The sequence below is a fragment of the Neolamprologus multifasciatus genome, chromosome 8 (genome assembly GCF_963576455.1).
Source record: "Neolamprologus multifasciatus chromosome 8, fNeoMul1.2, whole genome shotgun sequence".
In the NCBI taxonomy this organism is placed as follows: Eukaryota; Metazoa; Chordata; class Actinopteri; order Cichliformes; family Cichlidae; genus Neolamprologus; species Neolamprologus multifasciatus.
Window position 1 is genome coordinate 12,674,008 of NC_140446.1, and position 15,709 is coordinate 12,689,716.

The 15,709-nt window shown below is 42.4% G+C and overlaps 1 protein-coding gene across 4 annotated transcripts in view; it reads left to right on the forward strand.

The window, feature by feature from the left end:
• Positions 1–15,709, forward strand: part of vti1a (vesicle transport through interaction with t-SNAREs 1A) — a 114,438-nt gene that overhangs the window by 72,409 nt on the left and 26,320 nt on the right. For 2 of the 4 annotated variants that reach the window (XM_085171103.1, XM_085171104.1), the window contains 2 exons: positions 1,768–1,838; positions 5,944–6,016. In XM_085171103.1, the coding sequence (XP_085027229.1) occupies positions 1,768–1,838; positions 5,944–6,009 (137 nt within the window). In that variant the 3' untranslated portion in view covers positions 6,010–6,016. The remainder of the gene's footprint in view (positions 1–1,767; positions 1,839–5,943; positions 6,017–15,709) is intronic. The other 2 variants (XM_085171100.1, XM_085171102.1) reach the window with 1 other exon arrangement.

The following is a 15,709-nucleotide window of genomic DNA, read 5'->3' on the forward strand; positions in this document are numbered from 1 at the left end:
TAATAACATATTGATTTCTTTTAATAGAGGGACATCTTGTGTAATGACAGAAAAATAGAAAGGCAAGGTTGTGCGTTCTTGCTCCCTCCCAGTAAGGTTACAAAAATGGACGCAACTTAAACAAGACTCGTATTATGATTTCCTTTTTTTTCCCAGCAGCTGTTAGATTTGTCAAGGACGGTCATTCACTTGTGGGTAGTGTATACAGTCAGCATGGAAAATGCATCTACAACAGACTCGGTTGTAGGTCCAAACCATAATCGCAAAACACACCTTTGTGCACAGTGTCTGTAACGATTGCTTAAGTACCTGGAGCACAATGTCTTAGGAGGTCTTTTCTTCCTCTACCTCATCCATCTTTTTACACACTGCAAACCTCTCCAATAATGCACTTGCCATCAAAAAAGAAACCCTCTGCTGCTGCAGTGCTTGTCACACTCATTTATTTAAAAAAAAAAAAAAGAGCCACAGCCCTGACAGAGATGGATAGATGTGCTTATTTGTCTCTTTAACAGAAGATTTCCGCTTCAACTCCTTCCCTGTTTATCCCTTGTTCTTCTCCGTTCGGGACGGGGGAGGGCTTGTATTTTTATGGTTATTAATACCTGCGCTCAGTCTTTTAATCTGCCCTATTTGTCACATGTGACTGTCTGACTGCACTGTTTAATCTGGGTATCCTTCAATCTGTCTCGTCCCAGATTAGAAATTAATGAAGGCAGGAAGAGACACATTTGAGTCAGTTACAGTGCGAAGGGGGTAAAAGGGATGGGATGAATGGGAGACGAATGTCGTTCATTTGACAATGCTTTCTCTTTTTTTTCCTGCGTCTCCCTGATCCCCGTTCTATGCCGCTCTCTCTCTCTTTCTCTCCCCTCTTGTTTAGCTGCCAGATGTAGCCCATTTTTGCACTGCTCCCCCCAAACAGGCGCTCAGCACGTGGGCCCTTTGGTGTGCGGCACCTGTGTAGTGTAATACAGTCAGCAACTGTGTTGTTTATTCCGGATTTGTTTGGTGCGCTTGAAAGCCTGTCTTTGATCCATGCAAAGATTCTTCACTCTTTTTTTTTCTCCCCTTTTTCTCCTGATTCATCCTCTGCCTCTCTTATTTTTAAACACTAATGCTCTAGCAGTATGGTTACATTGATGGCACCGGTGGGTTTTTCTGGTAGTGGTGGGGGGCATCTTATTTGGTTTATCTTTTTTTTTCTTTCCCCCCGCCTTTCTTTTCTCATTCCCAAGGGACAGGAAAATGACAGTGACCACTGACAAGCTTGTCAGGTGCCTTGTCGGGGATGTTTTATAACTGTGCGTTAATGTGTTTACAACTACAACTGACGAGAGCCATTTAAAAAAGGGAAGAAAAAAAAGAAAGGAGTAATGAATATTGCATCGGCACAGTGGACCCCACTGGCAGGCTGGATGCTGGGATGTTGTTGTCTAGAACTTCATGTCTATTTACTCCAGCATCTTAAGAAAGTTCAGCACTTCCCTCAGATGCAGTATTCTTCTGTCTGACAGCAATGTCTGTGTACACACTGCACAAATATTACACATACCCAAGTAGGTCCAGATGTGGAAAAAACAAAGCAAATTATTTCTACATTAATCATGATGGTGAGAATGATTGACAAATAAGAGATTACAGCTAAAGTGAGTGCAAGCCAGGCTTTCGCAATCACCTAATTGTTCATTTGTTTTATGATTCATTTCATCACATGGCGGAACTTTTTGGACCTGCCATCTTATGCGGGATGCTCTTTTCTTGCAGAACAAGTGGGGCAGGAGATTCTTGCAAACCTGCACAGTGACCGTGAGAAGATCCAGAGAGCTAGAGAAAGGGTGAGTGCACACCTGACACCTGCGCACACTCGCGCATCTGTTCTAACAAGTGTTCGCGAAACGGTAAGCCGTTACGGCCAACATTTGCCACTTTTGTATGGCTTCTCACGTAAACACACAAATGAAAGCTGCCTCACACAACTGTGAGATACACCCTCCTCGGCACGCACTAAGTCAGCAGATTTATATAACGAGAAGGAGCTCAGTGTGCCCGTTTATGGATGGCTGTGTTTGGCATTCAAGTAGGTGTTGCTGTCAGCTCACAGTTTTTTGTTTTTTGCTTTATTAGTGACGTCAGCTCCTTTAAACACAACTGAAGTGTCTGAAAGATATCAACACAAAGCACCTAAAATGCTGCAGCTCATCTTTTAACCAGAACCCATAAACGTGAGCACATTTCCCCTTGCACATTCTTGCTCCTTTTAAGATGTATTTTAAGATTTCATTATGTGCTTTTAAAAGCCTTAATTGATCAGCGCCACAATACATATCTGAGCTGCTAGCTCCATATGTTCCCCTCAAGATGAATTGTACAGCACTTTGTCAAACTTGTGTTTTTCAAAAGTGTTTTATAACTAAAATTGGATTGGATAAAATGTTGAAATATGGCTTTCTTCCCCCCTTTGCTTCCTTTCACTTAAAAGGGGTTAACTTTGCCACCTGCCGTCCTTCCTCGCCCACCCTCCTGCACTTTTCCTGCACCCCTCTGCCGTTTCGCTCCATCCTTCCAACTTTTCCTCAGAGAGCCCTCCCAATCCTTAGTGCTGCCCCTCCTTACGTACAGTCAGCCAAACAGACAGGTAGGCAGAGACAGAAAAGACCAAACACAGGAAGGGGGCCCAGCCCTGTTGGCCCCCTCAACGCAGAATGCTTAAAGATCACAACATGGCATTGGGCCTCGCACAGCAGATTTCAAAGGAAATCAAACATCTCCTTTCAAAACGGTCCACAGCGTCTACTGAGAGTACCTGCTCTCTCTTTCTTTTGCTCTCTCTCTCTCTCTCTCCCTTCTTCCCATGAGTCTCCTCTGCTGAACCACCTCACCATATGTACACAAATGCGCGCACACACACACACACACACACACACACACACACACACACTGAGCCTTTAAAGGCAGTTTGTGGGGCAAAAGTTAAGTAAAAAGAAACCGAGATGTAAAGACACGAGGATAGAAGGGTCGGTTAGCAGCTCTTTTTGCATTAAAGAGATGGAATTTAAAATTGTTTCGGCAATGAATAAACCCACAAACATACAAACACAAAATTTACACAAGCCCCAGCGCTCGGCAGGAGGTGTGGCCTTTTGTTTTGCTTTCATGGTACAAATAGGAGTCAATAGAACACTTCAACACAGGGTCAGAGCAGTACGCTGCCGACTCAGAACCACCTGAACGGGTTGAAGAATTTCTTTTAACCGATCTCAAGGCTACCTCAGGGTGTGAAACGTAGCAGGGGGGCATTTTTTTAATGGTTGTTGCCTAAATGTGGTAATTCATGTCTTTTAAATGCATATAATACAAGAGCGGGAATGAGTGTAAGAATTTGAGAAAATAAAGTAAAAGTATTAGACAGCCTTAAAAGTAAAACCTGCTTCTTTTAACGCTTTGATTACGACTGTGCAGAGTTATCACAGCAAGCTGTAACTTCAGTTTCAACAGTTATTTATTAATTAACTGAAAATAAATGAAATAAACTCATGCACTTTGACAGTATCGCCTCAGTCATTTGTAAGCACAGTTTATTTAACCTGAGGAGGATTAATTATGCAGACAAATGAATGGTCGTACTCAGTGAGCTAACAAACTTTAATGCTCTAAACGGAATTAAATGTTCAGTTTGGACTTTTCATCCTTGAAGCTGAAACCTTACCTTTTATTTCCCTTAATGCCCCTCTATTTGCACTTTAAATGATATGGATCAGAGTTTGTTTAGAATTTTGTATGCAAATTAGCTTTCATTTGTGTTAATAGTAACAACACGTGTATGCATTTTAATCCTCGAAGCTGGCTAAAGATGTCTTTAGAAATTGTTCTACTTTAGTGCTGGAAAAAAATATGAGTTTCAAGGAACAAGGTCTTCTCACTCTCTCTTTATAGGCAGCCACGATTAATTTTAGACACTCGACTACCCTAAAACTTCAGTGGGTTTCCATTTCAGGTTATGGAGGAAGGCGTACGATTTGGTGAGAGGCTGCGGAGGGAGAGGGAGAGAGGTGGAAAAGGAAAGAAGGAATGATTCAGAGAGAGATGTATTTTGGGAGAAAGTGCGAAGTGTCTAGGGGACAGATCTGTGGGTAGAAGCAGACATCAGGCAACTGCTGGACTTGTTGTCTTTGCCAGAGGGCCCAAACCCCAGGTCCCCCACCTCCCACCCTGTACCACATGTATCTTTGGCTCTGGCAGCCTGCATCACACCAGCCCAGGCTGCCAGAGGGTAAGAAGGAAAGATGGAAGAAGAGGAAGAAAGGAGCAGTAAAGCAGGGCTGGGAAGGGAGGATGAATTGGAGGGAAGAGCGATGACTGCAGGATGAGCCAGAACAAACATGAAAAAAAGAGAGTGTGGCTCCGATCGTTGTAGAGGAAAGGGGAGTTTTGGTAGAAAAGATGTGAAACTGAAGAATTAAAAACAAATAGAATATAGTGTGATTCACTGATGAAAACATACAGAGAAGGGGTGACTTGATTGGGAAAGCAGTTATTATCTCAGAGAAAGACGAAGATAAATCACTCCCTGCTGACTGTTTAGAGAAAAACTCTGCAATCACTATTCCCCGTGCTCCCCTGTCATCCTCGAGAAATGCGACTACAGGTAGATGTTAGTGGCAGCTCACTCAGTGCAGTGTCAGCATTTTTATTCACTTTCACATTCACACTTTGCTGGCAACATCTTTGCCAAATCCTCCTCCCTGTGAAAAGTCCCTACGCCTGATAAGAGAGTAGCTTGAAAACATTCCTATGACCCCTGAAGGGAAAAAAGGCAGAGAGGAAGAAAAAGGGAAAGAAATGGAGCAAGAAAAGGGAAATATCCAGGCAATTAGTCCTCAATAGCCATGATCATCATTTCAAGGGTGCCTTCTAGGTCTCCCACTGCTTGGTACCTACTTTAAAAGTAAAGGCATCTTTCACTCCATTTCCTTATATTCATCTAGTTCTGTAGTAAGATGAATATAAGACCATCAAGTGGCATGTCCTACTAAGGTTATGAAGGTTTTTTCAAAAGTTTTCTGTCATTGAACAGCTCACAATGCTGCTAGTTTATAGACATAGAGATGCATCAAATGAAGTAAACATTGATCTTATGTGTAGCCTTGCTGTTCATGCTTTGGTAAATAAGTTGCTTTTAAAGCTGCTCTAAAATTGTCGTGTATTTTTTTTCCCCCCACTGGTTTTGTCTAAAAGTGGGGGGTTTTGCCGAGGGTGGTCTCTTGACAGGTAAGCCAGTACCTTTAAGGTAAGAAGGCAAGCTCTAATCAAAGGATCTCCCATTCATCTCTCTGGGTCGCAAGAAACTTTAGTGAAAAGTGTGTCAAACTGTAGAGATGTCTTTCTGCCCTAAGGCCAGTAGTACAGTGCAATAGTACCTTGCACAACAATACTGTAATAATCAAATGACATTATTGCCGTGGTACTTATTTATACTCGTTACATGCTTCCTTTTTGTTTTCAAGTGTGGATGAAATAGTATCCACATATTATATGTTAAGCTCCAGCCGACAGAGTCGTGTGTGAAAGCAACGTCAGTTCTTATGATACAGAAGCCTTTAACTTGCAAACTTGCAACAAATTCCTAGTACAAAGTCCACCTCGATGTCAGATTTCACAACACGTGCAGCTAATACTGCAGCGCATTTAACAGTAGCGAGTGGTCATTATGTGCGCTGCCACCACCCACCATTGCCTAAACCCATTTACATATTTCCAGTTGTGCAAACACATCAGAAGGACTATTTCCTGGTTTGTGCTTCACGAGATTTTTTTTTTTTTTTTTTTTTAAAACAGCTTTAGTTTGCTGATAGAGTGTGTTAAACTGAAATTGCTCAATGTTTGTTCAGAATTAAAACTAAAAGCTGTCCTTCACTGGTTCTGTCTCCCCTACAACTCCAGCTGAGAGAAACAGACGCCAACCTGGGCAAGAGTTCCCGCATCCTTACCGGCATGCTGAGAAGGTAAGAGGCAGGTAGGAACACTGTTTCTGCACCTCTTTGTATGCAAAGTGCTTTAACAGTGCTGTGAGGTTGTAAATAAAGACTTTCATAAGATTTAAAAGTGACTATTATAGTTAATAACTTGCTGCAGTCAATCACCTGTGGCTATTAGCAAGTGCTTTTGTTCATGTTTTAAGCAGGTTAAACTCATTTGTAAAGGATCTGTGATCTTTTGGTCAATTTCTTATTAGTCAGAACTATATAGCTGAGAAAACTAAGTAAACAAATTGTGTGAGTGGCTGTTTGGTTAAATGTGGTGCTGTGTGCCTGAGAAACAAGTAGCCCAGTACAGCATCCTGCTGGAAGAGACAAGTGCACACTGTACATGTCTCCATTCTTTTCTTCTCTTTGCCTTTGTTTATTTTCTCTTTTCATTTTTTTTCCACAAAATGCACTTACCACCCATATCCATCTTGCACTCTTTGTCTCCCTGGCGTGCTAGTTCACTCACAAGGCAGTCACACAGGCACAGGCATTCAAACGCAAATATTTCAATAGGCCTTGCATTATCTGGTGCCTCCGCTTCCTAACACACACACACACACGCACACACCGTAATGTCTTGTCACATCTCCATTTCATAAAGTGTCTGTGTGCTTACCCCTGAACCGTGACGCCACGGTTTTGTTTCTTGCTCTCTCTTGTTGTTTTTTTTGTTTTTTCCCCCTCCTTGTCACCCGCTGTGGATTTTGATTAAGAGTAATATGTAAATGACACAGACTAAATGTAAAATCCTGGGGGCAGGAAGGAAGTGCCAATTGAAATAGATGCTTCAGTGCCCATAGACAATTTGGAGGGTGGCTCGCAGGGCGGGCGGCAGATACTGGAGAGGAAAGGCCTGAGAAGGGCTGTGACGCCGACTGTAACCAATATTTCTGCATATGTCTCCATTTTGTCAAGCCTGATTATGGCAAGAGGAGGGCCGGGCGGGGGGGGGGGGGGGGGGGGGGGGGGGGTCACTTCGCCTGGCATGTCACCCAGAGCTGTCCAGAAATCATTCATCATTCCCTCCTCCTCCTCTTCTTCCCTCCACCCCTGCTGGTGCTGAAGTAAATAACATGCACTTATTTCAATATTATCATATTAATGTTAAAGTTCAGCTGTCACCTAATGGGAAGACTTAATCAGACGTAGCATTTTAAGAGGCATGCTGCCACCCACTTACTCTTCAGCCCCCCCTCCCTCCTCTCTTGATGCCTTAGCTCCTCTGGTTAGTGCCCGTCTCAAATCAGGATTTATGAGGGCTTTCCAAAGTGGGGCCCGGCTGCAAACCTATTCGACTACTGCCTGCCTTTATGCTTGACGGGAGCACCACAACGTACACACAGTTTTATTTTATTTTTTGTCACTATTTCATAAAATAATTTGGGGTTTTTTTTTATTTCAGTTTAAAAGCTTATAATATATTTATAATCAGAGCAAAAATTCAGTTAAGGTTAGTTAAATGCCCTCCTTTCTGGAAATTGTTCCTAATTTCCTCACTCATTTCATTACCTCCACCCCCACCCTCCCCCTTTCTTGCTTTTTGATTAATAGTGTATTTGTTTTCGATGCCGGTTGCTTTGTCATACTCCACTTGTTTGAGGCAGCAGAAGAAGTAGTGTGGCGTGTAAAGGCTTACACAGATGAGTGTAGTGAAACCGTTTCTGGTACATGTTAGGAACCCGGATCACTTGTGACACAAACCAGAGGTGGACACAAATACTCATGCAGGTTGATGAATATTCCAGCTTTTGTTTGTTTAAGTATATATATTTTTTGTTTTCTTCTGTTTGAATGCAGATGTTTGATTAATTGGATGCATGGAAACATTTTTCCAGATATATAAACACAGCAGTAGTTTTAAGTTGATTATAAGCATCGAAAAAACTTTGGCCCCAGTAGAGTAGAGTGTGTAGGTGCAACAACGGAGGGATTTATTGTGATCTACGAGATAAAGGGTGTCCTTTTTAGAGTCGCACCTCTTCTTGAAGTGTCTTTCTGGTCTGGTGTGCTATCACCCCAGCTGAGAAACAATTAGACACTCATTAAGCTAGCTGTCATGGTTCAAGAAAGCCAATTAACTTAAAGACTGTGTGAATATCACTTATTGTAGGAAACATTCAGAAAGACACACATCTCAAATAGCTGTGGCTTTGTTTGAAAATAAATTGTTACATTTTCTGACTGTGAAACTCTAACTAATTACCCTCAGTGGCAGGAACATAGGTGCTGTTAATTGGTTGTGTCATGGGCTTATAACAAGTGTCACAAGTGAAAACGCAGTCTTGTGTCATCTACTCATGCTTAGTTACTCTAAGCTTTAAATGAGTTGTATACATGTGGGCTCAGCACCTACAGGTTTGAGAGGTTCACAGCTCACAGTGCCCCTCACTGTCCCTGATTACAAAGGCCACAGACCTTTTGATAAAGCCTTTGTTGTTTCCATGCTGCATTGACACTGTGGCCTTTCATAAATACAAAATGTTCCCATCACTGCATGAAGATGCGTCCTGTTGCTATACTGAGCATCTCAAACATCTCACTCACCCTGGTCAGAAGAAATGGCGGGGGGGGGGGGGGGGGGGGGAATGGGGAATGGGATACAGCTCCAGACCCAGTTAGGACCACTGGGGGCTCCTGCCAGCTTCACGGAAGGAGGGGGCACAGCGAAGGGCAATGAAGCAGTGAAGGGAGGGCGAAGGGGGTGCATGTGTGTATATTTTGAAGCAGAGGGGTTGTCTGCTCTCGCTGGCAGCTGATCCCACATGCAGGTGGTCGACTCAGTCGCCAGGCAGATCAAAAAGTCAAGGCCCCGGGTGGACCTCCCTTTGAAATGGGAATGGGGCCTAGATATCAGACAGAAAACATAAGCAAGCTCCCAGCCACAGAACAGCTCCATATTCATGGCTGGGACTGGCGGTAGCGACGGGCAGGCAGGATGGACAGAGCTTCAGCCTTCAGACTCGCGCACTCTCTGGACACTGATTTAGAGATCAGCCTATCAGCCTGGGCGTAGATGATGCACTAGCTCACAGGTTAATACCGCCACGCTCTTAACAAGACTCTTACTTGCCTTCACAAGATGCCTTAATGTGTGACTGCAATCATCTCTCTGATTTTAGCTACATGTGGCAAATTTAGTACAAAATACAGTGCGGCTTACTGCGGCTAACCCTCAGAGTCTTGTTATAGTGAAGTTCTTCTGAACCTGGTCTAAACCTATTCATATGACTAATTGGCAGGAGAATAGTATTTACAGCTCATCCTTGCCTGCAGGATAATCAAAAGTTTTCTGCCTCTAATGGAAAGTAGTTTTTTTTTTTTCCTTGTTTGCTCGACCTAATAAAACAACAGTATTTGGAGTCAACAGACTAAAGTGCATGCCCTCAGAAAAGCGTCTGGAGAGCGGGATTTTTTAAAATTTTATTTTGTAAGATCTCTTAAGGCTCTGGTGCTTTTGTTTATTATTAGCAGATATGTGATCTCGTTCTGTATCTATCTGCGTAGAAGACCGACCTGTTAGTATATGTAGGTCGTGTAATTAATGGAGTTTAATTCAGTGAGTGAGTTGTGTTGATATCTTGTCATTAAGTTGCAAAAGAACAGCTTCACGTTTTAATTGTCGCTGAAACAGGTCACATATGTTTTCCCTTCACTTTTCCATTTATTATTCTTTATATTATTATTAGATTTATTTGTGTTTGGGGGGAAAAATAGAGGGAAAACTCTGGAATCTGTAATGGTTGGTCATGTTTTTGTCATTATGTTCACATATATTTAGCATCCCATGTTCTAGGCATTCAAATTCTGCACACTGAATTTTCAGCAGAGTATTGGAAGACATGTTTGTCCTATTTTACTTTGTATTACAGCTGAACTCATCACCGTAGCCGAGCTTTATGTTTGTCCCGAGAGTTGCAGATCGCTCCCAGTGGATCCCAACCTCTCTGATCTTCCCTCTGTGTTGCATCCACGATAATTTCATGTACTACATTTAAAACGCACTCCCTTTGCTTTGCAATTTGTTCAGCTTGGCATCATTACTACCCCCCTGCATCCACTCCCCCTTTAGAACTACATCCCCGTGGGTCACCTCTATCTTTGGCCTTTTCCACTACCTCTAGGGAAGCAATCCGAGTGTGTGTGAATGCAATGTTTTCTTTTTAATGTCCAGTCTCTTTTCATTCTGGCAAATGAGCAAAGAATGAACGGTATGTGCCTCCACCTCATCCCCTAGATGAACTTTACACATATCAAAGTAAATGCATCTGCTGTTGACAGTGTTAAGTAGATCAGAGCTAGCATGTTAGCTTTCTGCAGGAAGCTATTTGGTGTTATATTAGGTGTTTCAACATCACCTTGCAATGAAAAGGGCCTTGCTTAGGTATGGGAACCATTGCAGTACTACTGCCAAGCAGATTTCTCAAGGTAGACATAAACATTGCGCATCTGCATAGACATTTGAAGAGCTAAATTCAGCTCTGCACCCGTGGTGTTGTTTTCTGCATCCATGAACTTGGACTTTTACCTTCACCTTATACCCATGCTTCGGAGAAGTGATGCAACATCTTAATAATCAGTCACCCAGCAGCAGAGACGGAGAAAACGATTAATAAAATTCGTGAGAGACCATACGGAGTGTTTTAAACGAGCACCTCTTATGAATCCGTCTAACAAAACAAGACCAAATGGTCTTAAATACATTTTGAAATTAAACTACTTTGTTTAGTTTCATCAGGTACTTCACAGTGTAGATGCTGAATGTCAGACAAAGTCTTGTTTTTAGATGCTTTTTTTTTTTCATCGGTGTGTATTTGTGTGTGTCTGTGTGTGTGTCTGTGGCTGCAGGCTGCTGCTGGGACAATGACAGGGTGCGCCTCAGCCTCATTACTCACTGCTCCTCAGCCACAAAAGCACCACTGCCACCTCGCTCTCTCCCTCTCTGTCTTCTTTCTGCTTCATCTCTGTCTTTTTCTCTCTTCCTACACCTTGCCCATTAGAGAGTGCTGATGGGACGTTTTTTGCAGAAAGAAAAAGGCACACACAAGCCTGGGCTGTAGAGGGAGACGTTGTTGACAAGGGCAAAGACGTGTTGTTGTTTTATAAGGGATGCAGTTGTCTGTTGAGGATTGACTCGCTTAACTGGCTGCCAAAGCCCTCTTTTTCTCCATACATATCTCCCTCTTTCTATTATACAGCCCATAGTGGGTTTCTGTTTTATGGCGTGTCAGGCCATAGCTGAATTCTAGTTATTCTGCTTGTGATAGGGAAGAAATTGTTCTTTTTTTTCTTTCTTTTTTTTTAGTCCAAATCATGCAAAAATACCAAAGTGTGAGGCTGACAGCTAGCTTAAAATCTGGTAAATGCTGCATGCCATCTGATAGATTTTGAGGTAGATGGCATTTGTAATCAAAGCACGACAATCTTGAACTAATCGTGTATCATCGTATTGTTTTGTGCGCACAATTAGTTCTAACCTGTACCTAAAACTAGTGCTAATCTTCAGCATCCCAACAAAAAAGATGTCTTCTGCAGTATCACTTCTCCAAATGCTCTAGGGTCAGGCATCCGTGACATTGAGGTGATTCTTCGTTCGACCTCACTCGTACCATCCTAGCTGATAGAGCTTCTTTTTTCCCCCTTCTTTAACCCTGACAGACTGTCGTTCTGACGAGATGACTGGAGATCAGTGGCGCTCTCATCCCTTGAAGTGGCTCCAGGTGTCACTCCAAGGGTACCCGCCCTGTTTGATCTGCCGTCGAGCGCCTGTCGGGCCACGGCACCCTCTGATTTCCCCGTCAGAGGGGAAAGAGGCTCTCCTGTCCAAAAGTTCCACTTCTACTTTTGAGTGATAGCAAGGGAGAGGAGTTGACTGTTGTAGAGCACATAGTCTCCATAATCGTTGGGAATGGGCCATTTCTTGTTGTCATTTACCTCTATGGCTTCCATTTAGTAGCTATAGGGAATCAAAGGGTAATCTTGATTCCGTATGCCAAGCCCCAGCAGTCCAGACAACAAAATACAGATCTGATGAAACCAAAACACTTTAAGTTGTCATGCTGCGGGCCTTGTCTACAGAACAAAAAAGACCCATCCTCTTAGACATCTTCTGATGCTGTCCAAAGGAGGTCCCTGTCTTTATTGAGGAGCTGCACAAACAGAAAGGACAGATGAAACAAAATGAAGGAACGCAGGTATACATCTTTTCAGCAAACATAGATGCCTTTATCCTTCCTGCCTTTTTATTTTACTGTATCCCTTATGTTTTTCCCCCACCTACTGAGAGCTTCTGTAGAAATTACAGGTGAGATTTCAGTCTGTGGCAGGCCCTGCCTTTCGTCTAGAGGGAGCAGGGGGAAGGGTGATGGGTTTGAGGGAGAAAAAACTGAGAAGGAGAGGAAAAAGAGATTCATGCTTTGCAGTAGTGCTGTGTTGTTTGTGTAGCGCACTCTTTCCTTTGTGTGTCTGGCGATAACTTATTCAGCACAGGGCCATTCATCCAGGGGTTGAGCGCGGGCGTCCGTCAAGACGGAAAATAATGAGGCGACAGCAGCGCAGAGGATAGCTTTCACCCTCTGCCTACCCCCCCTCCCCCCCCCCATCCCCATCCACCTCCCCCGTCTCCATCTCCTCCTCCTAGCCTCCCATTATTAGCCGATTTAAATAGATAATAGGGGGCCTTCTTCGGGACATTTTGAAGCAATTAGAAGCTATCACATTGTCTCTACTTTGACTCCTGTTACCTCCCAGCAAGCTATTGTGGATACTTCTCTGCATCCTATGCAACAACTTCCAGGAATTTTGTGGAATGCCACTGCATCACTAGATGCCAGTTTTTGTGTCAAGGACGTAAACGGGCTGTCCTGTTTGCTATAGCTTTGCAACACACTCGCTCGTGTAGTTCACTATTCCGTCTCGATCCGTGCCAGGACATGCAGTCCCATCATGAGTAACTCTTGGGCTCCATTGCCAGGATAAAGTGTTTCCTGTCCAAACACTTGCACTGTTCATTCATTTCCTGCACTCTCAGTCAGCTCTCATTTAACTCTTCCTCTCATCATCTTTGCATAGTCCTTTCTTTTGGCTAAAAATACAGTCTAATCGCCAGGAAAAGGGATTTTAGCTTCTTTTTATTTAACTAATTAAATCACTATTATTTGAACTGTCAAAGCAGAAACACAGGCCCTTAAAGTTTATGATTGCTGGATACATTGTTATCCTCTGATTTAATCATATTTATTTGTCAGTAATCTCAAGGAACCATACAACACGCACCAGGCAACAGTATTTCTTGCAAACAGCAATAATTCCAGCAGTAACACCCCCTGTGTCGTGTTTGCGTCAGGATAGATGGTTAAGTAGAGTTTTTCTGTTATTGTGTTGCCCCTCAGATCTCTCTTTGTTGGAGTGCAAGAGCTTGAAATATTTACAAATGTTGAATTTGGACTCTTTCTTTCTGTTTAATATTTTCTTCTAACCCATCAATCATTTACTGTGCTTCTGTATGTCTGTATCTCATCCTAACCGCCCCCCCAGGATGGCTCAACGAAACAGAGGCAGTACATTGTTGCCATGTTGTTGATGGCATAAAAGATCCCCTTCATCACAATGGGCAAAACAATAAAAACAGGGCACTTTTTTTTTTTTCAAGGAAGTGAAAAGGTTGCAAGACAAGGCATTCGCAGGAATCAGGAGCTCCTGTCAAAATATTTCAACAGCAAATTGGTCCCTTTTTTAAGCAAAAGACATCTAACCTTCGGTGCTTTTATACAAAATACAAAAATAGACTTTATGCTGTATTATACTTTCCAGTCCCAAAGGCTGGAAGGCCAAAGGACAGACCCCACCTACCAATCCCTTACTTTGGTTTGGTTTTGCTTGCTGTGAAGGGCATTCAGTGGTGTGTACAACAGTTTTGACAAGTACTTTAGAAAGCAGCTCTTTGAAAATATCTTTATTTGCCAAATCCAGTCTCCCGGTGTGGTTTACCACTGCACAAAAATTCAGGCTGAATCTCTTTTGAATTCCCTCTATTGCCTCCTGAAAATTTGTGCAATTTGTTTGCTGACACAATACAGGTGTCTCAGAATTTAAAAGAAATAAAACAAAAGGAATACATAACAAAGTGCAAAATGAATTTTTACCTTGTTGTTCAAGTCATCTAGCACCACATCTCTTTAATGGTTATTAGAGGCAAAAGGAACATTCAAACTTTTGTAGTATTATACTTAACTGCACTGAAATAACAACACAAAGACTAAATTATCCCTAATTCTGCAGTGTTTAGTCAGCTTTTGTAGCGTGAGAATAGTAAATCACCTGAAATGGTTATTGGCCAATTCTGACCCAATTTAGCGATGTCTGCTTTGCCTCTTGGGAAATAAGAATATATAAATAATATAAAATCTCTGATATTGAAGCAAGTAGTTTGTATCATGCTGTTGACTGAATGTCACTCTTATAATGCCAGATCTCAAAGTCATTGTGAAAGAAATTTAGGTCAAGGTCAAAGACAAATATGCAGCTTTCCATGCCCATCCATCCATCCTCCCTCCCTCCCTCCCTCCATCCATCCATCCATCCATCCATCCATCCTCCCTCCCTCTTAACAGTTTATCCACTGGGTGTGGTTGTGTTGAAATCTATTGTTTTGTTTAGGCATTTGCCTAAAGAGATCTTACGGAGAAAGGTTTTCAACTTAGGCAAATGCACTTCCATGCAGTCCTCCAGGAACCCAACAGCGTGTAGCTCAGCTAATTGCTTTTGTTTTGAATACTGAATGGTTGACAAATGGGTCGAGACAAGGATTGGAGTGACATACTTCTCCTGTGCTGGAGTTCACCGGGAAACAAGGGAAGCGCAAAAAAACTTCAAAGATTTAAAAAAAAAAAACCCACACAAAAACATGAAAAACCAAGACGCTAAACAAAATTGTTTTTATTGTTTTTAGCATGTTTCACTTAAGATTTTTGTATGTTGGTCTATCAGCCAGCAAACCTCTAAGAACAACAACAAAGTAAAGCTCGATTTAGACTTCTGCGGGAAATATACATCCTAACCTACGTAGTAACCGGAAGTTCCTTTTATCCCTACATAATTTCCTTAATTAATTTAATAAAATATTCTTATTCAGATGCAGGTTCCCTACACTGCAGTCTTCCACAAGGCGCATGTCAGGTTTACGTAAAAGTTTGCGGGGTAGGGTTAAAATGTTGTTATGGTTATGGCGTAAGTTACGGCGTAGATCTGAGGCGGAAGCATAATTCACACGTAAGAGTAAATTCACAGACTGGTTGCACCACATACTTTGGACAGTGCCCCCATCTGGCAGTAGATGCTGTCTGCAGGTAGATGAGTTTTCCAGAGCTCCTTGGGGGGCCTATTATATCCTTAGCATTGGTTTCTTTACACACTGCCAGTAACGTCATCACACAGCCACAGCTATTTATGCTTGCTGTTATATCCTAAGTACCCACGGTAGTATTTTCTTCAACAATGGGTACTGCCACTCAGACAAAAACTCCACAGTTTTGTTTGTTTGTTTTTTCTTTTTCCATGAAGTCTCATTTATTCAAACTATTGTAACATCTCCTATATAATCTGTGAATCTCTGAGGATATGTAGTGATATATTACTTTAAAGGAAGTAAAAACCGACATGATCATACACTTAAACCGACTGCA